This window comes from Rana temporaria, chromosome 5 (assembly GCF_905171775.1).
Source record: "Rana temporaria chromosome 5, aRanTem1.1, whole genome shotgun sequence".
NCBI lineage: Eukaryota > Metazoa > Chordata > Amphibia > Anura > Ranidae > Rana > Rana temporaria.
In genome coordinates, this window is record NC_053493.1 from 28,969,692 (window position 1) to 28,993,408 (window position 23,717).

The following is a 23,717-nucleotide window of genomic DNA, read 5'->3' on the forward strand; positions in this document are numbered from 1 at the left end:
CTTGTCGAGTTCCTCGACAGCCTAACAAGGAACTCGACGAGGAAAACTATGTTCCTCGGTCGTGTGTACGAGGCTTTACATGTTAATCAATATGTAACTGCTTTAATAAATGTCACCTATAATGTTTCCATAGAGCTTTCAGTGTTTTCATTGGTGTCATGCAATGTTCAGCTCAATAACACAGGTTACTTCATCTTACCAAAATGCACAAGTGTGAACGTGGCCCCAAAATGTTTAAAATGAAAGTCAGCCAGGTAACTGGCATGTTTACCACGTGAAAAATCTGAAATATTTTTTTTCAAGCATCAAAAGACATTTGATAAAGCATTGGCAATATAAACAGTACAACAACTCCAGTCCTAGTCATCACTTTAGAGCAGCCACCTGTGAAAGATGATTGGTTGCTCTTTGCTTGTTACCCTATTAAATAAGCCAGATAGAAAGAGAGAGAGAGAGGGTCATCAATAACAGTAACAATAAGAATAATGCACATGTCAGCCTTACAGTGTGCGCTGCAGCAGAAAGTGGCGTCCTTTGAACTGGAGTCCTCCGATGGCTGCGATTATCCCATAAAACTATCTGTCCAGAGTACGTTCCACCGATCACGAGATTTGGATGAAACCGAGCAAAGCAGACAGACATGACAGAGGACTGCAAGACAGAAGAGTATTGATCAGCTTAACCAATGTGAATAACCAATGGCTGATTATTAGGCAAGCTACCTTTATTTGATATTTAGGCCTCAGCTTTTTTAGAAGAATTGTGTACAGCGAGCTTTTACAAAGACCTGGTCACATAAGAAGTCTGAGGGAAGCACGTACCTGTAGACAGATAATAATTACCTCTTCCCATGGCCCATGGCACTGAACTCTGCTTTAATGAGAAATGGTGCCCTGAAGTCTTCCGTAAAATCAATCTTCTGGGTTCCCGCAGCTCTCACTGGTTTCTACGGCAGACCTCTATGTCACTAGAGAACTTCAACCTTCAGTCCCAATTTATGGATGCTGTACAAAGATCTTAATGGGAGTGATGGACGCCCTTTAAAGCAAACTTGTAGGATGCTTTTAGCAAGTTTTAAGTAATGCTGAAGAATGTTAACAGCTTTTTTTAAAGTGAGAATCAGCACTTCCATTATGGTTTGTGTTTGACATCCTTAAACAGGCGCTGAAGGTTCTTTAAAGTGATTGTAAAGGTTCAGGTTTTTTTTTTTTTAAATAACAAACATGTCATACTTACCTCCACCGTGCAGTTTGTTTTGCACTGGCCCTGATCATCCTCTTCTGGGGTCCCACGGCGGCTCTTACGGCTCCTCCCTGCAATAGCTAACCCCCTCTGGGAAACTCTATCCCGAGGGGGTTACCTTGTGAGCGCGCTCCTGTGTTATACACTCGGCGTCCATAGACGATGTGTGTATGACTCGGCCCCCCTCCCCCGGCGGCCGCGTCATTGAATTTGATTGACGGCAGCGGGAGCCAATGGCTGCGCTGCTATCAATCTATCCAATGGGGAGCCGAGAAGAGATGGGGAAAGCGACGCGGGATCGCGCACACGGAATTTCAGGGCTCAGGTAAGTAAAACGGGGGCTCAGGGGGCCTGACACAGCAAGGTGTTTTTTCACCTTAAAGCGGGGGTTCACCCTAAAAAAAATGTTTTCTTTATCTACCATCCCATACAGCATACTAGCGTCAGCTATAGTATGTTTTTTTTTTTTTCCCCCGCTGTATTTACCGTTTAATCCTTTAGTTTCGTTTTAGACTCCAGTGGGGAATTAGGCGTTCCTATGAAGAGGGGAACATGATTGACGTCCGGCTATGGCGCGTCACGCGTTCCAAAAATAGCCGAAATAGGACTCGGATATATACGACGCCTGCGCAGTCAGCTCCTAGTCTGTGCGCAGGCGCCGTATAGCGCCGTGAAGAGCCGAGTCCTACTCTGGCTATTTTCGGAACGCGTGACGCGCCATAGCCGGACGTCAATCATGTTCCCCTCTTCATAGGAACGCCTACTCCCCGCCGGAGTCTGAAACGAAAACTCCCCACGGGAGTCTGAAACGAAACTAAAGGATTAAACGGTAAATACAGCGGGAAAAAAAAATACTATAGCTGACGCTAGTATGCTGTATGGGATGGTTCATAGATGTTTTTTAGGGTGAACCGCCGCTTTAATGCATAGGATGCATTAGGTGAAAAAACACGAGGGTTTACAACCCCTTTAAAAGCTTTAAGCACAACCCCAAATGAAGGAGCATGGGATATTCCAATAAACTGTAGAACTGAATAACTTGAGGGCTCAACTTTCTGGCTGCACAGTACAACTCCTTCCAGAGTTTAAAATCTACATGCAGTCACTAATTCTTCAGCACTGGGGTCGCTTACTCACACATAGTCTCACAGGATCATTGGTTGTCTCCTACAAAGAATGAAGGTCTATAAAGGTAGTCACAAAAGATGACCTGGTTGACACAGCTAAGATAACAAACATATTTTCTATTATCTTTACACACAGTATGAGAGTCCGGGAGGGGGGGGGGGGGGACTTTTTATCCTACAGTATCTGTTATATTGGTTGCCTCCTGCTGATATTCACCAGGCTCTTCCTAGCAAGAGAGATGTAGACTCACAGCACCATAGTACAGCTGGACTCTTTCTCACCAACTTCCTCCTGGCTCTCTCCAGTAAGCTTCTCCAGACCCAACTTGATCCCTGGATTTGTGTTTGCGAGTAGGGCCCCTAGCTAAGCCTAGCTGGGACCTCAGTGTGTTCAGAGAGATGAGCTCATCAGTGTGATGCTTTCCCTTCACTGTCCAGTCATGGGGGGATAAGACCTATAAGTGAAACTGCAGCAGAGAAAAATCAGCTCCTCCCGCTAAGCAGGACTGTGAGTGGCAGAGGTGTGAAAATCTCAGGACTAAATGGATTTAAATACAAATCTGTTTGGCAACCTCTTATATCTGTATTTCATCTGGGCATTTAGCTGATTGCCTGGAGTTCAGTTTTATAATATTATGCTTTACCACTGATCTCCCTGTGCTCATTTTCTATGCCTTGAATTACATCCCAAATCCCATCCCGTTCCCAATCCCACACTTATTTTGGCAATGCTACATTAATTTGGCTGTGCAGATAAAATGCATTTGAACAAAGAAGAAACAAATGGCAAAAGAAGAAAAAAAGCAGCGAGGGAGAAAAAGATGAGAGAGAGAAAGAAGAGAGCGCGAGAGAGAGAGAGAGAAAGACAAAAGAGAGAAAGATGACAGACAGAGAGAAAGAGAGAGAGACTAGAGAGAGAGAGAGAGAGAGAGAGAGAGAGAGAGAGAGAGAGAGAGAGAGAGACAATAGAGGGAAATAGATAAAGAGATATGATAAAGAGAGAGAGAAAGAGAGAAAGAGAGAGAGAGAGAAAGACGAGAAAGAGAGAGAGAATGAATGATGATGTAGAAAAAGAATGGCGAGATTTAAAATCTCCAGACAAAACGTTTTTGTATTACAGGTGGGTATAGAACCCCCCCCCCCCCCCCCTTAAAATGATACCATTGTGTTGCTTTGAAGCCTTAAATGAAGACAGTCACAGTTTTTGTTTTATCCAGCTGTATTACTCAGTGCAACTTATAACATCCAAATGAAAGATATAACACCAACATGTAAAAAAAAACGAAAAAAAAAACAGAATTATAGATTTGGAAAACGGATCACACCCTTGTTTTAGTATTTTGTTGAACCACCTTTTGCTTTAATTACAGCCTTTACTCTGTTGGGATATGTCTCTACTAACTTTCTGGCAGAGAGAATATTTTCCTCTAGAATTTGATTTTACTTTACTGTAGGAATGGTGTTATTTGGATGGTGAGCTGTATTGGATTTCCATATAGTTTGGTGTTGAGGCCAATAATTACATTTTAGTCTCATCTGACAGAACACCTTTGTCCATGCAGCCTCAGGATCTTCAAGGTGAGTTTTGGCAAAGCTCAATGGTGACAGCATGTGGTCTTTCCCGAGGAGTGGCTTTTTTTCTTGCAACCCTCCCATACAAACCACATTTGTGGAGAATTTGTGATATTGTTGTCACATGCACACAATGACCACTAGACATGTGCACAACAAAAAAAATCGTATTTTTTTGTTTCGTCTCATTCCGTTGATTCGTAAAGATTTGTAATTTCGTAAGACGCAAGATTTCCTATTCGGACCCGTTCGTATTTCGTAAGACGCAAGTTTTCCTATTCTGACCCGTTCGTATTTCGTAAGACGCAAGTTTTCCTATCGGGACCCGTTCGCATTTCGTAAGACGCAAGTTTTCCTATTAGGACCCGTTCGTATTTTCGTAACAGTTTTATTTTCGTTTATACTGAATGATTCGAAATTCGTAATTTTGTTAGATAATAATTTTCGTTTAATGGATTCGTAATTTTGTACTTTCATAAATACATTGCAACACGCGGCTAATCCATATTAACATAGACTTTCTCTTAAGCCCCGTACACACGGTCGGACTTTTTGTCAACAAACTTCAAAATGAGCGTTTTCCAAAAAATCCGAGCGTGTGTACGCTCCATCGGACAAACTTTTTCGGCTTCAAAAGTCCGGCCAACTCCCTTCGGACAAAAATCCACGGAAAAGTTTGTTTGAAGTCCGATCGTGTGTACGAGGCTTTACACTGTCCAATGTGACTCGGCACAAAAGACATAAGCTAATTGGCTAAGATATTAAGTAAGATACATCACTCACTAACTACACTGCCCAGTGCCCATTCGAAAGAACGATATGAGTACACAAATTTAAGAACAGACAAAGAACCGGATGTACAAAACACACACATGAAAATACGAACATACGAATGAAAATAAGAGCAGACAAAGGATTTAAAATACGGAATGCAAATCATTCGTTATAGACGTCATTTTCGTCCTCTTGCTGTTTCGGTGTTTCGTATTTTAGTAAGATTGTCCAATTGTACGTTCGTATTTCCGCTTGTTCGTTTTTTTGCTTATTCGTAATTTGTAACTTTCGTATTTTGGTTCTTTCAGCTTTTCGGATTTTCGAATTGATCCGAATGTACGAATACTAACAAATTTGTACGAAAATCCATTCGTTACGAACGGGAGCACACATGTCTAATGACCACTCTTTGTTATAAATTCCTGCAACTGCTTCAGAGTTGCTGTAGACCTCTTGGTAGACTCTCTGACCAGTTTCCTCCTGGCTCTTTCATCCAGTTTGGAGAAACGTCCTGATCCAGGGAGGGTCTGTGTTGTACCAAAAACCTTCTACTTCCTAATAATAGACTTGACTGTACTTCTAGGTATTGATAAAGCCTTTGCAATTTTTTTCGTATCCATCTCCTGACTTGTGCCTGTCCACAACTTTATCCAGTTGATCCCGGTGACAGCGTCTTGCCACCCATAGTTGATTGTTTGCTTCAGTTACACTATCAGGGACTGAAATGTTTTTACCAAGATACAATATAACTGAATCTTTTATGACATGAGGGTTTTTTGTATATATTATTTGGTTTCTCACTTGCTTGGCACATTTAAAGTCCCTTCCCTGGAGGAGGAATAGCCTCGTATCCAGTTGGATCCCGGCCTTCCTTCATTACGTTAAATTTACATTGTATGGAATTTGAAACGAATGGGATAGCGCCTCAATGAGATGTCTTTTTTTTGGGGGGGTTTGCCAGGTCCACCTTTTCCTTTATTCATAAAGTGATATTAAAGTGATGCCAAACACACACTGTTTAATTTACATAATCCCTTCTTTTTCTGTATGCAGATGATGGCACTCCAATTATTTTGAATAATATAATTTTTTTCCCAATCAATATACAGTATACAGTTCTCACATGTTGTGAATATATACCGTATTTATCGGCGTATATCGCGCACTTTTTTCCCCTTAAAATAAGGGGGAAATCGTGGGTGCGCGATATACGCCGATAGCCGCTTCCCGCGCTCAGTTTGAATGAAGCGCCGACATATACCGAGTGCAGTACACTCGGGTACATTCGGCTAGTCTCGGCTTCACTCGTGCTCACGCATAAACGTCACAGAGCGTGAGCGCGAGCGAAGCCAAGCCTTGCCGAATGTACCCGAGTGTACTGCACTTGGTATATATTGGCGGAGGCGTTCGAACTGAGCGCGGGAAGCGGGGACTCGACTTGAGGCTGGAGAAGCCGGGAGGACACAACCGAGGCCGCAGACGGACGCCGGACCGGACGATGGACGCTGGGAAGACACCAAAACTGTAAGTAATAAAATCATATAACATTTTTTTTTACAGGGATTTCGGGGGCAACTTTAGGGGTGCGCGGTATACGCGGGAGCGCGCTATACCGCGATAAATATGGTAGTTGTCTAGCCTGTCTGCAGGGAAACAGTAGCAGGAGGAGCTTCTAGCCCTCTGCTGCTGGTCACACGTTTAAAATAAAATTAAAATAAACAGCCTTTGGGATACAGAGTAAAAAATAAATAAATAAAATATTATCAATAAACTGTTTTAAATTTGAAATCAAATCTTTAGTATTTTTGGCAGTACCATAGTGTGGGTGGATTTCTTCCAGTCACAGGCTGTGTCATGCCCCTCCAACCTGTGTCTTAGAATAAGAGGAAGGTGACGCCTCCATCAATCTACATGTAATATCCTGCCCCATTGTGTTTAGCTGGTTAGTGGGCATGGAATCAAAGGGAGTAAGTGGGCTGTTATCTGCCACTGTGTACATGCCCACATGTGTGACTTTATAGTCACATGGGCTGCTCAGATATGATGGAAATACTCAGGATAGAAATACACTGAATACTCAGGGTGTGCACTAGCTGCCAACACTGCCCTGCAAAACCCCCAACTGCATTGGGGACAGAAGGGGGAATTCGAAATCAGCAGAATCAAACATTTTTTTTTGCAGAATACAGAAAACAAATCCCATAGTGAGTAAGTATTAACAGTTAGTAACACTGATCTACAAGGAGAAAGCCTCGGAAAGTAGCTAAATTTTACCAGAATTGGGTCACTAATAAAAGGTAAATTGAGTCAAAATAGCATGAAAATAATTCAAAATTGTGAGGGGGATGTGCGTTTATGCTTCTTGAAGGGGTTGTAAAGGTTCGTGTTTTTTCACCTTAATGCATCCTATGGTGAAAAAACACCTGGCAATCACCGGCCCCCCAGCCACCATGTTTTACTTAAGTGAGTCAGTTTACTTGCTTGGCACGTCCCCGCCGTCCTCCTCTCCACAGAGTCCCGGCTTTTATTGGATAGATTGATAGCAGTGCAGTCATTGGCTTCCACTGCTGTCAATCAAATCCAATGACACGGGCGCCGAGGGGGTGGGGCGGAGTCATACACTATTAGGTAGATTCACAAAGAGTTAGGCCGGCTTATCTACAGATAAGCCGACCTAACTCTGAATCTAAGCCGACCTATGTTTAAGTGTATTCTCTAACAGAGATACACTTAAACATATCTAAGATACGACGGCTTGCGCCGTCCTATCTTAGATTGCAATGTTTTGGCTTACCGCTAGGTGGCGCTTCCATTGCGGCCGGCGTAGATTATGTAAATTAGCATTTACGACGATTCCCGAACGAACTCGAGCCCGCTGCAGTCGATTAACGTAGTTTCCGTAAGCGATAGGCCGCCTAAAGTTATTCCACCTATGAGGTGGAATAACAATGTTAAGTATGGCCGCCGTTCCCGCCGCGAGGTTCGAATTTTTTACGTCGTTTGCGCAAGTTGTCCACGAATCGGGTTTAACGTCGTTTACGTACACGTCAAAATCAATAGGCCCGTACGGCCTACTTAGCCGCAATGCGCACTGGGAAATGTAGTCGCCCGGCGCATGCGCAGTGTCAAAAAACGTGAGGTCTAGCCTCATTTCCATACAACACGCCCCCCTCCAAGTCATTTGAATTAGGCGCGCTTACGCCCGCTCGTTTTAGGCTACGCTGCCGAAAATTAGCAGGTAAGTGGTTTGAGAATCACTACTAGCCTAACTAATTTACGGCGGTGTAGCCTAAAAAGACTAGGCTAGGCCGCCCTAAAGTTAGGCGCCCCTACGTGAATCTACCTATATGTGTCTATGGATGCTGAGTGTTTGACTCAGGAGCGCACACGCGCAAGGTAACCCCCTCGGGCGAGAACTTCCCAGAGGGGGTTATACATGTGCTTCCTCTGAGGGAACTCTTTCAATTTTAGAGTTAGGGTCTGCAGTACACAGGGAGCCTTGACGGGGCCTGCAGCTTACGCATTTATTTGCAAATGCGTGCAATTAAACCCCTGTTTTTAATGCACTGTTAGACAGGTGAATTTGGTTGGTTGCTGATTGGTTGGTAAGTTGAGCTTGGAAATTCTGTGTGTTTTTTGACATGCGTTCGCCGCTTCCAGTGCTCCTTGCTGTGAAGACCAGTTATAGGTAGGGGCAGTGACTGTTTTTTTTTTTTTTTTTTTTTTTACATCTGCCACTCCTTGGAGGTGAATGGAGGGTCCAATTGGGTCGGACTGACCGTGTGAAAGGGGCCCATGGCTGCTTTTACACTGATGCACTGCGGTTTACATGCATCACGAGTGCAACACAGTGTACCTTTTGTTTTTTATGCACTTTGCAATAGACTTCTATTATATTCTGCAGGTTTGGTGCACTTTCAGAAAGCTCACCAAACTCGCAGGTAATAACAAAAGTCTATGGCTCAGTGCAGGTAACCCGCAGGTAAACTGCTCTGCATCTACGGATTAGTTTGAAAGAAGCCCAGTAACCACTGCAGAACAGATATGCTCATATATACATTGTGGCCCAGATTCTCAAAGGGCTTACGACGGCGCAACGCAATGTGCGCTGTCATAAGTCCTAATCTGGGCCGTCGTATCTATGCAACTGATTCTTAGAATCAGTTACGCATAGATAACCATTAGATCCGACAGGCGTAAGGCTCTTACGCTGTCGGATCTTAAATGCAATTTTTTTTTTTTTGACGCTAGGTGTCGCCTCCGTCGTTTTCCCGGTCGAGTATGCAAATTAGCAAAATACGCGAATTCCCGAACGTACGCGCGGTCGGCGCAGTGAAGATACAACGTTTACGTTAGATTTGCGACGCGTAGAGTTGCCCCTGCTATATGAGGGACAACCAATGTTAAGTATGGCCGTCGTTCCCGCATCGAAATTTAAAAATTGACGTCGTTTGCGTAAGTCGTCATTTATGCCATTTACGTTCACGTCGAAACCAATGACGTCCTTGCGACGTCATTTAGCGCAATGCACGTCGGGAAATTTTAGGGACGGCGCATGCGCAGTACGTTCGGCGCGGGAACGCGCCTAATTTAAATGATCCACGCCCCCTACCCGGATCATTTGAATTAGGCAGACTTGCGCCGGGGGATTTACGCTACGCCGCCGCAACTTTACAGGCAAGTTCTTTGTGAATAAAGCACTTGCCTGTAAAACTTGCGGCGGCGTAACGTAAATGACATACGTTACGCCGCCGCAGTTTTACGCCCAGATACGAGAATCTGGGCCTGTGATTTTAGTAATAAACTGACCTTTAATAACAGTATTCTATTCCATCCCAGAGCAGGAGGTCGCGGGCCACATCAGAGGGTTCCGCGGGCCACATATGGCCCCCGGGCCACTGGTTGGGCACCCCTGCTATAGAAGGATATGCTTTGTTCATATTTCATGTGCGAGGTTTACAATCACTTTAAGACATCTAGTGCCAGAAAAAAATAAATTACAGTGGTGGACAGCACCAAGGAGGAGGTGAGTATTGCAAAGAAAAGCTACTTTTTTACTATTAATTGAGCTGGGCACCATTTTTTTTTTTAAACAAAAGCTTAGCCTGGAGTTGAGCTTTAGATTATGCTACTGTACAACTACTGTATAAGAAAAAATGTGTTTTCATAGTTGAGCGGCTTATTTGATTGTGCAGATATTGTAGAAGTCACTAGTGACAGTAAGCTAAGACGTGTTTTCCAGGATCCCTGTGAAGAACCATCTGATACAAAAATGAGGAAAGTCTGTGTTCCATCAGGATTTTATGTCCTCAGACATGGCAGGCCCGATGGTAGACAATGAAAACATTTGTAATCTGGTCCGGTCATCATGTGGTCTTAATATTAGCGTGTCCTGGCACAAAACTCCCCAGCCTGCTTCCAGCAGACTTACAACATTAAAAATACACATGGATATTAGAAACAAATTAAACAGACTTTCCAGCAAAGTAATATCTGGATCTGGGTCTGCGCAACACATGAATGTTCTTTTCATAGACACTTTTTGTGTGGGTAACTCTGTGGTTGCCACTTTTTTTTTATACAGAAGCTTGGTGCATGGATATGGGGCATGGGTGAGAAAAAAAGATTAAGTCCAACCATTTTTTTGGTTTGGGAACAGATTGGTAGATTCACGTAGGGGCGCCTAACTTTAGGGCGGCCTAGCCTAGTCTTTTTAGGCTACACCGCCGTAAATTAGTTAGGCTAGTAGTGATTCTTAAACCACTTACCTGTTAATTTTCGGCGGCGTAGCCTAAAATGAGCGGGCGTAAGCGCGCCAAATTCAAATGACTTGGAGGGGGGCGTGTTGTATCGAAATGAGGCTTGATCTCACGTTTTTTGACGTTTTTTTATACTGCGCATGCGCCGGGCGACTACATTTCCCAGTGCGCATTGCGGCTAAGTACGCCGTACGGGCCTATTGATTTTGACGCGTACGTAAATAACGTAAATCCCGATTCGCGGACGACTTGCGCAAACGCCGTCAAAAATTCGAACCTCGCGGCGGGAACGGCGGCCATACTTAACATTGTTATTCCACCTCATAGGTGGAATAACTTTAGGCGGCCTATCGCGTACGGAAACGACGTTAATCGACTGCGGCGGGCTCGCGTTCGTTCGGGAATCGGCGTACAAGCTCATTTACATAAGCTAGGCCGGCCGCAATGGAAGTGCCACCTAGCGGTCAGCCAAAACATTGCAATCTAAGATAGGACGGCGCAAGCCGTCCTATCTTAGATATGTTTAAGTGTATCTTTGTTAGAGAATACACTTAAACTTAGGTCAGCTTAGATTCAGAGTTAGGTCGGCTTATCTGTAGATAAGCCGGCCTAACTCTTTGTGAATCTACCTAACAATATGGAAGGATTAGGACCAGTAGGGGCGGCCCCGTCCATTAACAATTTAACCACTTCCATACAGGGCACTTACGCACCTTCCCGCCCAAGCCAATTTTCAGCTTTCAGCACTTTTGCACTTTGAATGGCAATTGCGCGGTCATGCTACACTGTACCCAAACAAAATTGGCGTCCTTTTTTACCCACAAGTAGAGCTTTCTTTTGGTGGTGTTTGATCACCTCTGCGATTTTTTTTTTTGCGCAACAACTAAAAAAAGACTGAAAATTTTGAAAAAAATTAAGTTTTTTTATTTTTTTCTGTAATTTTTTTGTAAATAAGTAAGTTTTCTCTTTCAATTACGGGCACTGATATGGTGGCACTGATGGGCACAGATGAGATGGCACTGATGGACATCGACGAGGTAGTACTGACGGGCACAGATGAGGTGGCACTGATTGGCGGCGCTGGTATGCGGCACTGATGGGCACACATAGGCGGCACTCATGGGCACACATAGGCGGCACTGATGGGCACTCATGGGCGGCACTGATGGGCACTCATGGGCGGCATTGATGGGCACTCATGGGCGGCACTGATGGGCACTCATAGGCGGCACAGATGGGCACTCATGGGCGGCACAGATGGGCACTCATGGGCGGCACAGATGGGCACTGTGGGGTGGCACAGATGGGCACTGTGGGGTGGCACAGATGGGCACTGTGGGGTGGCACTGATGGACACTGTGGGGTGGCACTGATGGACACTGTGGGGCGGCAATGATTTACTTGTTGCCACCCGGTCCGAAGCTCCGTGACAGCGCCCGCGGGACCCGATCGCCGCCGGTGTCCCGCGATCAGTCACCGGAGCTGAAGAAAGGGGAGAGGTGTGTGTAAACACACCTTCCCTGTACTTCGTTGTGGCAGTGTCATTGATCGTCTGTTCCCTGATATAGGGAAAGACGATCAGTGACGTCACACGTCCAGCCCCGCCCCCCTACAGTTAGAAACACATATGAGGTCACACTTAACCCCTACAGTGCCCCCTAGTGGTTAACTCCTAAACTGCAATTGTCATTTTCACAGTAAACAATGCATTTTTATAGCACTTTTTGCTGTGAAAATGACAATGGTCCCAAAAATGTGTCAAAATTGTCCGATGTGTCCGCCATAATGTCGCAGTCATAAAAAAAATCATCGCTGATCACCGCCATTAGTAGTAAAAAAAAAAATATTAATAAAAATGCAATAAAACTATCTTCTATTTTGTAAACGCTATAAATTTTGTGCAAACCAATCGATAAACGCTTATTGCGATTTTTTTTACCAAAAATAGGTAGAAGAATACGTATCGGCCTAAACTGAGGAAACTTTTTTTATATATATTTTTGGGGGATATTTATTATAGCAAAAAGTAAAAAAAATATTGAATTTTTTTCAAAATTGGCGCTCTATTTTTGTTATAGCGCAAAAAAAAAAAAAGCAGGAGGTGATCAAATACCACCAAAAGAAAGCTTGTGGGAAAAAAAGGACACCAATTTTGTTTGGGAGCCCTGTCGCACGACCGCGCATTTGTCAGTTAAAGCGACGCAGTGCCGAATCGCAAAAAGGGGCAAGGTCCTTAACCTGCATAATGGTCCGGGTCGTAAGTGGTTAAGGGGGCTGTTTTATTGAAGCCAGAAGCTCCAATAAATTTCCATATAGGATGAGCTTGGGTCGCAGAAAGTACGCTCTGAGCCCACCCAGGTGTGTTACAACAGCGAATCAATATTCGCTGCTGTAACACTGATCCTCCTCCTGACCAATCAGGAAGCAGGGTTTGACACCGGTCACCCGAGTGGCTGAAAAGACAGGCAATTCTATTGGACGCCTAGGGAGGAGAAAGGGAGGAGCTGGAAGCCGCCATGGAGGAGAGGATACTCGGAGCCAAACTGCTGCACCACGCTGCCTGCCACCCGCCATGAGGGTAAGCACCAGACTGACCGGCAATCAGCTGGGGGGGGGCGGGGGGTTTGGGTTGTGCCGCTTGGGGGGGGGATGGGTGGTTGTTTCCCACCCCCCCCAAACAAAACACCAACCATTGTCCCCATTTGCAAGATTTCAACACACTCTGTGTGTTTTTGACAATGTCAATAACAGGAAAAGAGGAAAATCTACTTACTTCCTACCTGACAGAACAGGAAATCCCACAAATAGGGAAACAAACAACAATAAACACATTTTCTGTGTGAAATGTTTGAAGGCAGATGCAGTCTACTTTCTCCATTGCAGATGGCGCTCTTCAGTAGCAGCACTGTTGTCCCTCTAGGTTCCTCTATGGTTTCCTGGGTCATTGGGGAAGCTATCCTATTGGATGCTGCCACCCCATGTGACTCTAGCAGCCATCTTGGGTCAGGCAGAGCCTATTTAGGACCCTGGCTTCCAGGTTTGGCAAGCATTTGCAAGTTGGTAGGGTGGGGACAGGTATCCCCTCAGTTTGGGACAGTACTAGCGGTAGGGAAAAGGTTCCTGACGAGGAGCGAAAGCGTAGGGTCGCTAAGACTTGGACATCTTCCCAATAGGAAATAAATGTGATCTCTTTGGAGATGCTGTCAATTCAACTGATAACCGCTCTCTTTACATTGGTTGGCCAGTCTTCCCACTGGGTTTGTTGTGAACAGTCGCTGTGCTATTCCAGTACAAGTTTTCTATTACACCTGACTGTGTGAATTACTGCATCACACTGCAACCCACCTACATGTCTATCACTTCTGTCAATTCAGGATGTTCAAGTCTGCTGCTAGCATGGATTTTGCATTGAATTCCTGGGATTTTCAAAGTTCAAGAGTGAGGCCCCGTACACACGGCCGAGGAACTCGACGTGCCAAACACATCGAGTTCCTCGGCCAGTTCAGCCCTGAAGCCGCCGAGGAGCTCGGCGGGCCGAGAGCTCCCATAGAACAACGAGGAAATAGAGAACATGTTCTCTATTTCCTCGCCGAGGTCCTCGTCGGCTTCCTCGGCCGAAAGTGTACACACGGCCGGGTTTCTTGGCAGAATTCAGCCAGAAACTCGGTCGGAAGCTGAATTCTGCCGAGGAAACTGGTCGTGTGTACGGGGCCAGATAGGGGTTTATTTACTAAAGGCAAATCTACTTTGCACTACAAGCCCAATCCATTAAAAAGACAGCCCAATCTATCAAAAATACAGCCCCATCCGGAAAAGAGACATGTCCATCCAGCAAAGAGACATGTCCATCCAGCAAAGAGACATGTCCATCCAGCAAAGAGATATGTCCATCCAGCAAAGAGACATGTCCATCCAGCAAAGAGACATGTCCATCCAGCAAAGAGACATGTCCATCAAGCAGAGAGACAGCCCCATTCAGCAAAGAGACAGCCCCATTCAGCAAAGAGACAGCCCCATTCAGAAAATAGACAGCCCCATTCAGAAAATAGACAGCCTAATCCTTTAAAGAGACATCCTCATGCAGCAAAGAAACAGTCCAATCCATCAATGAGACATCCACATTCAGCAAAGAGACAGTTCAATCCAACAAAGAGACAGCCCAATCCATCAAAGATACATCCTCATCCATCAAATAGACAGGCACAGCACAGCCCCAATCAGTGGCATTGTTAATTAATTTACCTGAAAATTTCTAAAAAAAAACTTGCCTCCACAGACCACAGTGAACACTCGCAGTAAGCAGTCAGGAGGAGAGGCTACCTGCATGATCGATCCGCAGCTCTTCCACACAGATGACCTGACGGCTGCCGAAACCACCTTCCAGTCTGCAGGAATAGGTGGAACGGAGTGCACTCCACCTTCCACTCTCTCAGGCTGCAGCCAGTGTTCTGAATGGTGTTCCGCCATTAAGGATGAGCTCCTGCGTGTTCGCATAGAACACGTGCAGAGCCCGCCACCCGCACCCGCGCTGCGCTAATCACAGCCAGGCAGACATTTCCCGATCTCTGCAGCCGAGCATCGGACAATGTCTGCCTGGCTCTGATTAGCGCAGCGCGGGTGCCGACTTCCTGGCGGGCTCTGCACGTGTTCTATGCGAACACGCCGGAGCTCATCCTTATCCGCCATGTCCCACCAGCATAAAAAATCCTGAACATCACTACTGCTACACCTTAAAAAAAATACCAGTGCTAACTAGTGCACTGGAAAAGCAAATCTGATTGGTTGCTTTGGACTACATTTCTATTAAAGTGTATGTAAACCCTAACAATTAACTTATCCTATTTGCTTCCTTTTGTTGAATTGACAATACCACTGAAAGTGTTTTGTCATGTAAGTTTAAAAAATACCTGTTGATCCTGCCAAAATCTTGTGAGCTCTAAGATCCTGTGCCCTTTTTTAGGCCTGTCCAGTTAAACTCTGTGGACTACACAACAACTCCACATTATGTTTTAGTGATGAGAAGAGGGGAAGGTTTTCTGTGTTCTTGCAGTTTTACAGAAAGCTCTTCCAGGCAAGTCGCTTAGGGCCCCCGCAAAGCTGCAGAGGGCCCCCCAAATTACTTGAGGCCCTGCCTGGTGAGAAGTCATTTTCAGCCCAGCTTCTCAACCCGCTGGCTGCATGGGAGAAGAGGTAAGAAGTAAGCACCCCTCGCTTCTCACTTTAGAAGTAATTTCCGACAGCAGAACACCCCCTCTCCCTGCTTCTGAACTTTAATCTTTAAAGTGACATTCCACTGTTTTTGAAAAACGACACAAAAAATTCAAGCATGTTCGAATTTTTTTTTGTCGTTTTTTTGAAGACATAAAACTATGTTTTGCCCACACACGATCATTTTTTTCATCACAAAAAACAACCGTCTGTACGCGGCATAAGTGCCGGTTCACACAGGGGCAACACGACTTCCAGAGCGACTTTGCGAGACGACGTCAGCGTGCCTTCAGCGTGACTTGGAGCGACTTACAACGCAACTTCAAGTCACCTCCAGGACAGGCGACTTTGCCATTGGCCAATCAAACAATAATCAGCTCTGTGGGAGGGAGGGGTTTGTCTGAGAAAACTATATTCTCTTCCTGTAAAGTTGCTTCAGTTAAGATGGAGATCCGACTTTGGAGGCAACTTCCATTGAAATCTATGGGTACAAGTCGCCTAGAAGTTGCCTTGAAGTACAGGAACCTTTCCTGAAGTCAGAGCGACCTCAGTAGTGTACATTAAGACGGCTCCATTCACTTCCATGTAATTTCTCATGTCGCGTGATCCCAAGTCGCGGTAGTGTAAACAGGCACTTAAGGAAATAACTGGTCTTTTGTTTGTAACAACATTACAGCAGATCAATCCATTTATTTAGCCGCATTGAAGCACAAGGTTTTTGTAAACTTTGTGGAAAAAACTGTAAAAAAAACACTTACTGCCATGTGATATGCTTTAAAAGCTTTTATATATATCCCCTGCTGGTGGGGCATCACCTTATATTTATCTATAAATACACAATCACAGACCATATGGATTTATCTAACTATAAACAGCTTGTTTAAAGCGGGGGTTCACCCCAAAAAAAAACATTTAACATTAGATTCAGGAGAGTTTTTTTTTTTTTTTAAATCGTTGCCGTACATACCGTTTTATAGATAGATGTTCTCCGCAGCTTCCGGGTATGTCTTCTGCGGGACTGGGCGTTCCTAATTGATTGACAGGCTTCCGACCATCGCATACAACGCGTCATGAGATGCCGAAAGAAGCCGAACGTCGGTGCGCAGGCGCCTTATAGAGCCGACTCGCAGTCCGGCTTCTTTCGGCAACTCGTGACGCGCTGTATGCGACGGTCGGAAGCCTGTCAATCAATTAGGAACGCCCAGTCCCGCAGAAGACATACCCGCAAGCCGCGGAGAACATCTATCTATAAAACGGTATGTACGGCAACGATTTAAAAAAAAACACCCGATTGTGCTTCTAACAACTCGCCTGAATCTAATGTTAAAACATTTTTTTTGGGTGAACCCCCGCTTTAAGAAATATAAATCTACATTCATGTTAACCACTTAACCCCCGGGCCATATTGCTGGTCAAAGACCAGAGCACTTTTTGCGATTCGGCACTGCATCGCTTTAACTGACAATTGCGCGGTCAAACAAAATTGGCGTCCTTTTTTTCCCACAAATAGAGCTTTCTTTTAGTGGTATTTGATCACCTCTGGGGTTTTTAGTTTTTGCGCTATAAACAAAAATAGAGCGACAGTTTTGAAAAAAAATAATATTTTTTACTTTTTGCTATAATAAATATACCCCAAAAATATATATAAAAAACTTTTTTTTCCTCAGTTTAGGCCGATACGTATTCTTCTACATATTTTTCGTAAAAAAAAAAAAAAAAACGCAATAAACGTTTATTGATTGGTTTGCGCAAAAGTTATAGCGCTTACAAAATAGGAGATAGTTTTATGGCATTTTTATTAATATTTTTTTTTTACTAGTAATGGCGGCGATCAGCGTTTTTTTTTTTTTCGGTACTGCGGCATTATGGCGGACACTTCGGACACTTTTGACACATTTTTGGGACCATTGTCATTTTTATAGCGATCAGTGCTATAAAAATGCATTGGATTGCTATAAAAATGCCACTGGCAGTTAAGCGGTTAACACTAGGGGGCGGGGAAGGGGTTAAGTATGTTCCCTGGGGTTGTTCTAACTGTAGGGGGGGTGGACTCACTAGGGGAAATGACTGATCGCTGTTCATACATTGTATGAACAGACGGTCAGGCATTTCTTCCCCTAACAAGACTGTGCACGCCCCCCTAGTGGCCGCTTCGCGAGGCGACGTAGAGCTACGGGCTCTCACGCAGGGGAGCCGACCTGCCGCCGTATAACTGCTGGCGGCTGGTCGGCAAGTAGTTAAAGGATAACTCCATCCAAAATTAATATTTCAGTTTCTTTTTTCTTTTTTTGCTGGTTGGCAAGTTCTTATAGAATACAGTGCAGTGTGTTTTGGCAATTCTCTCACAATTATGTATATGGGCAAATAACAACTTTCTTATTGTCACGGCAGTGGTTGGACAAAAAAAAAAATGGAAACAATACATCACATGTGTCAAACACAAGGGCCGCGGGCCAAATCTGGCCCCCCAGATCATTTCTTGTGGCCCTCACACCTCTCCTGCATCTGTGGAAACCTCTACATCTCCGCCCCTACCATGTCTATGGCAGCAAGGAGGAGGACAGAACTCCTCTGCCAGATCCTGCACTTTTCTGTGCAGCCACAAAGAGGATTCTCTCTGCCCCTGTCTCAGCAGTTGGCCTTAGAAAGGAGGACAGAACTCTTTCTACAGATTCTGCACCTCTCTCTGCAGCCACAGAACCCCTTGTGTCCCCCTCCCTTGGTCTCAGCATTCAGCAGACTCAGACAGCTGACTCCCGCCCTACTCTGATCCTCCTCCACACCCTACACTTTCTTTCTGTTATCCAGCTCCTACCCCAGATTCTTCCAGGCAGCAGGTAAGTGGGGTGCACTGTGAAGTAAAGGAGAGTGGGTGACTCTTGACTTTGGATGGTGGGGGTATTTTGTCATCTGATGTAAGGGGAGGGGATATTCTCTGGACATCTAGTCTTTCAGATACAACCAGCCCTTTGAGGACAACCATAATGCTGATGCGGCCCGCAATGAAATTGAATATGACACCCCTGTTCTACATGATTTCCAGGTGTGAAAGTGACGACATGTTTTGCGTTGAAAGCAGAAGTGCTTCTTGTGTGATGAGACACCTAGCCTCACTTTCGTCATTCACATGGTCAATTGGCCCGAAAAGAGAGAAAAAAGGACACTGCGCAGGATTGTGACCGGATTTATGTTCCCGTGTCGCATTTTTTGAAATTTGCGTCGTTTGCGTAAGTGGATCGTGAATGGCGCTGGACGCCATTTACGTTCCCGTCGAAGCAAATGACGTCCTTTACCGCAATGCACATCGGGAAAGTTTCCCGACGGAGCATGCGCACTACGTTCGGCGCGGGAACGCGCCTAATTTAAATGATCCACGCCCCCTACGGGATCATTTAAATTACGCGCGCTTACGCCGGCCACTTTTACGCAACGCCCCCGCAAATTACGGAGCAAATGCTTCGTGAATGAAACGTAGCTCAAGTAATTTACGGAGGCGTAGCGTAAAAACGGTACGCTGCGCCTCCGTAGTAGTGCGCGCCCCTACCTGAATCCACCCCACGGTAAGTAACTTTGCCTGTGGCTGCTGCGAGGCGATCCCGAGTCTGGCTCGGGGATACCGCTTTTGGTAATGAAATCTTACCCCGAGCCACACTAGGGAATACCGCCAGGGGGGTTAATGCATCCTATGCTTTAAGGCAGGGGTCTCCAAACTTTTCAAACAAAGGGCCAGTTTTGTGTCTCTAAGACTTTAGGAGGGCCGAATTGTGGCCAGCGGAGATGGCAAATGTCTCGGGCTCAGCATCGGCGTCAATAAATATGGCCCCAAGGTTGGTCTCAGGAGGAGGAGTAGTGGTGCCCCTATTGGTAGGAGGAATTGTATCCCATCATTGATATCAGTGGAAGAAATAGTGCCCCCTTGTTGGAGTCAATGGGATGAATAGTGCCCCATATCAGTTGGAGGAATAGTGCCCCGAGGGCCGGATAAAGGCTAGTAAAGGGCCACATCTGGCCCTCGGGCCGCAGTTTGGAGACCCCTGCTTTAAGGTGTAAACACACCTTGCAGTGTGCTCCGAATTTCCGCTCTCTCCACGGCTTCTTGGCGCTTCATTAGATAGATTGATAGCAGCACAGCCATTGGCTCCCATTGCTGTCAATCAAATCCAATGACGCAGGCGCCGTGTCATACACACGCTTTGAACGCCGAGTGTATGACACAAGAGCGCACCCGCAAGGTAACCCTCTCGGGAGAGAGCTTCCCAGAGGGGGCTAGCTATTGCGGGGAGGAGCCGCTAGAGCCACCGTGGGACCCCAGAACAGGAGGATCGGGGGCCACTCTGTGCAAAACAAACTGCACAGTGGCGTTAAATATGACATGTTTGTTATTTAAGAAAAAAATGAACCTTTACAACCACTTTAACTGCTTGCCGACCAGCCGCCGTCATTCTACGGCGGCAGATCGGCTCTCCTGGGCGAGAGCCCATACAATGATGTCGGCTCTTTTTGCAGCAACCGCTCGTCCGTGAACCCCGTGCGGGTGCCCGGCGGGCGCGATCGCCGCCGGGCACCCGTGATTGCTCGTTACAGAGCGGGGACCGGGAGCTGTGTGTGTAAACACACAGCTCTCGGTCCTGTCAGTGGGGGAAATGCTGATCTTCTGTTCATACAATGTATGAACAGAAGATCAGTGTTTCCCCTAGTCAGTCCCACCCCACCCACAGTAAGAACACACCCAGGGAACATACTTAACCCCTTCCCCGCCCCCTAGTGTTAACCCCTTCCCTGCCAGTGGCATTTTTATAGTAATCCAATGCATTTTTATAGCACTGATCGCTATAAAAATGCCAATGGTCCCAAAAATGTGTCAAAAGTGTCCGAAGTGTCCGCCATAATGTCGCAGTACCGGAAAAAAAAATCGCTGATCGCCGCCATTACTAGTAAAAAAAAATATTAATAAAAATACCCCCTATTTTGTAAACGCTATAACTTTTGCGCAAACCAATCAATTAACGCTTATTGCGATTTTTTTTTTACGAAAAATATATAGAAGAATACGTATCGTCCTAAACTGAGGAAAAAAAATGTTTTTTTATATATTTTTGGGGGATATTTATTATGGCAAAAAGTAAAAAATATAATTTTTTTTCAAAATTGTCGCTATATTTTTGTTTATAGCGCAAAAAATAAAAACCGCAGAGGTGATCAAATACCACCAAAAGAAAGCTCTATTTGTGGGAAAAAAAGGACGCCAATTTTGTTTGGGAGCCACGTCGCACGACCGTGCAATTGTCTGTTAAAGCGACGCAGTCCCGAATCGCAAAAAGTGCTCTGGTCTTTGGGCAGCAATATGGTCCGGGGGTTAAGTAGTTAATGTCAAAATCACAGCCAGGAAACTAGCATTTCCAGAAAGGATCCAGCAATGGCACCCCCAGTATTACTCTGATGGCAGGTTTGCTTTAATGCAAAGGGACAGATTGCTGTGTTGGAATGGCATCAGCTATACGCCACTCCACTCTGCGTAACCAAATGGAACCAATTAAAGCTGAGAGAAAACAGAACCGACTCAATAATTAATTTAACTAGACCCCCACTGTGCTTATATAATGAATGTGAGTTGTCTGAAAACAAGGAATGATAAATGTACTTCTTCCAGAAAAAAAATATTGTCCGCATTACATTGTCTTCTTGTCACTTTCAGTGTAAAATCACCTATAGAGCTCTAAAAAGAAGAAAAAAAGTGTGTCCCACATACACAGATACATTTTATTTACATACTTAACCACTTGCCGCACGCCGCACGCCTATGTACATAGACAGAATGGCACGGGCAGGCAGATTGGCATACAGGTACGTCCATTTGAATCTGCTGCCCAGCAGGGGGGGCGCGGGCAGGGCCGTATTTGTTCTCCCTGCTGCCGCAAGGCCAGGTTCCGCAATGCACCCCCTCCCCGCCAACCAAACTACCCCCACCCCCCAAATCAACAGAGAATGGCAACCGGATGGCAGGGGTGGCACGGTTAGTTCAAATATTTTTTGTTTCTTTTTTTTTTACTTTTTAATCACTTTTTTATTTATTTTTATTTGTAGCTTGTCATTTACTCTTTCTTATTATTTTATAATTTTCTTATTATTTTTAATATTATTTTTCCTATTCTTTACTTTTTAATTACTTTTTTATTTTATTAATTTAATTGTTATTTCTTAGTATTTCCCCCACACTACATTTAGTCCTGCTAGAAAGCAACTTACCGCCATTAACTGTTTTTTCCGGGCGTCGCGGGACTCCATGCTGCTGCCGCCCCTTGGCACCCTGCCGCCCAGAGGCCTGGCCTTGGTGGCCTTGTGGGAAATCCGGGCCTGGGCGCGGGCGTGCCCGCCGCGTGCCTCTCGAGTTCCCGGCAAGAGCAGAACGGGGGAATGCCTTTGTAAACAAGGCATTCCCCTATTCTGCCTAGTAACACTGTCACTGATGACCGTTCCCGTGATCGGGAATGGTCATCAGTGACGTGTCACGTGTAGCCACGCCCCCTAACAGTAAAAATCACTTCCTAGGAAACACTTAACCCCTGCAGCGCCACCTAGTGGTTAACACCTTCATTGCCAGTGCCATTTTTACAGTAATCAGTGCATTTTTATAGCACTGATCACTGTAAAAATTACAATGGTCCCAAAATGGTGTCAAAAGTGTCCGATGTGTCCACCATACACAAATCGCTGATCGCCGCCATAACTAGTAAAAAAAAAAATATTTATAAAAATGCCATAAAACAGTCCCTTATTTTGTAGAAGCTATTTTGCGATTTTTTTTACCAAAAATATGTAGAAGAATACATATCGGCCTAAACTGTGTAAAAAAAAAAAAAAAAAAAAATCATATATTTTTGGGGGATATTTATTATAGCAAAAAGTAAAAAACATTGCATTTTTTTTCAAAATTGCTGCTCTTTTTTTGTTTATAGCGCAAAAAATAAAAATCGCAGAGGTGATCAAATACCACCAAAAGAAAGCTCTATTTGTGGGGAAAAAAAGGACCCCAATTTTGTTTGGGAGCCACGTCGCACGACCGCGCAATTGTCAGTTAAAGCGACGCAGTGCCGAAATTAGCAAAAAGTGGTCTGGTTTTTAACCACCAAAATGGTCCGGGGCTTAAAGTGGAGTTCCACCCAGGAAAAAAACATTTGCCCAAAAATCATAAAAAAAAATTGAAAAAAAAAATGTGAAAAAAAAAAAAATTATACTCACCCGAAATACCTGTTGCTATGCGGAAGTTCGTAATCTGCCTCTTCTGTAGCCGCGGTCCGTCTTCTTCTTCATCTTCTCCTAGTGAATGGGGCGCGCTGCTTTCTGGGAACTGTGTGTGTTCTCAGAGAGCAGCCGCCCATTCACAAGTCGGCGCGAGACTCGCGCATGCGCAGTAGGAAATGGGCAGTGAAGCCGTAAGGCTTTACTGCCTGTTTCCCCTAGTGTGAATGGCGGCGTGGGACCTGCATCGATCGTGGGATCGGCATCGGGGGGGCCATCAGCGCGGGCAAGTAGGACAGGTAAGTGTCCTTATTAAAAGTCAGCAGCTACACTGTTAGTAGCTGCTGACTTTTAAAAAAAAAAAATTGGCGGGTGGAATCCCGCTTTAAGCAGTTAAAGAGGAAGTAAACCCTGATGGGTTTTACTTCCTTTTTTGTTCCCTGCAAAGTAAAAGCATAATGTGCTAGTATGCATCTTTGTTTCCATTGACTTCAATGGGGAAACTCGCTTTTATATGTGAGTGCTTTGAATTACAAGCATTCTCCTGGAACGGATTATACTCGTAATCCAAGGTTCCACTGTACCTGGTCAACCTGGATACACTAAATGGTTGCAATGATATGCACAGTTTTGTTAACACGTGTCAAGTTGCAAAATTGGATTTGGGCACTAGGGTTTGTTCTGACCCTGGTCACAAAAGGGTTAATCTTGTTAAAATTGTTGCAGAACTAAATATCTCAGCAAGTTTTTTCCAAAGCATGCCAAGATTTATCTTTTTCTAAACGACTTTTTGGAT

General features: G+C 44.9%; 1 protein-coding gene across 2 annotated transcripts in view; it reads right to left on the minus strand.

Annotated features, from left to right (window-relative positions):
* The window catches only part of DYNC1I1 (dynein cytoplasmic 1 intermediate chain 1), a 542,074-nt gene that overhangs the window by 217,747 nt on the left and 300,610 nt on the right, over positions 1-23,717 (minus strand). For both annotated transcript variants that reach the window (XM_040352301.1, XM_040352300.1), the window contains one exon: positions 505-651. In XM_040352301.1, coding sequence (XP_040208235.1) covers positions 505-651 — 147 coding nt within the window. The remainder of the gene's footprint in view (positions 1-504; positions 652-23,717) is intronic.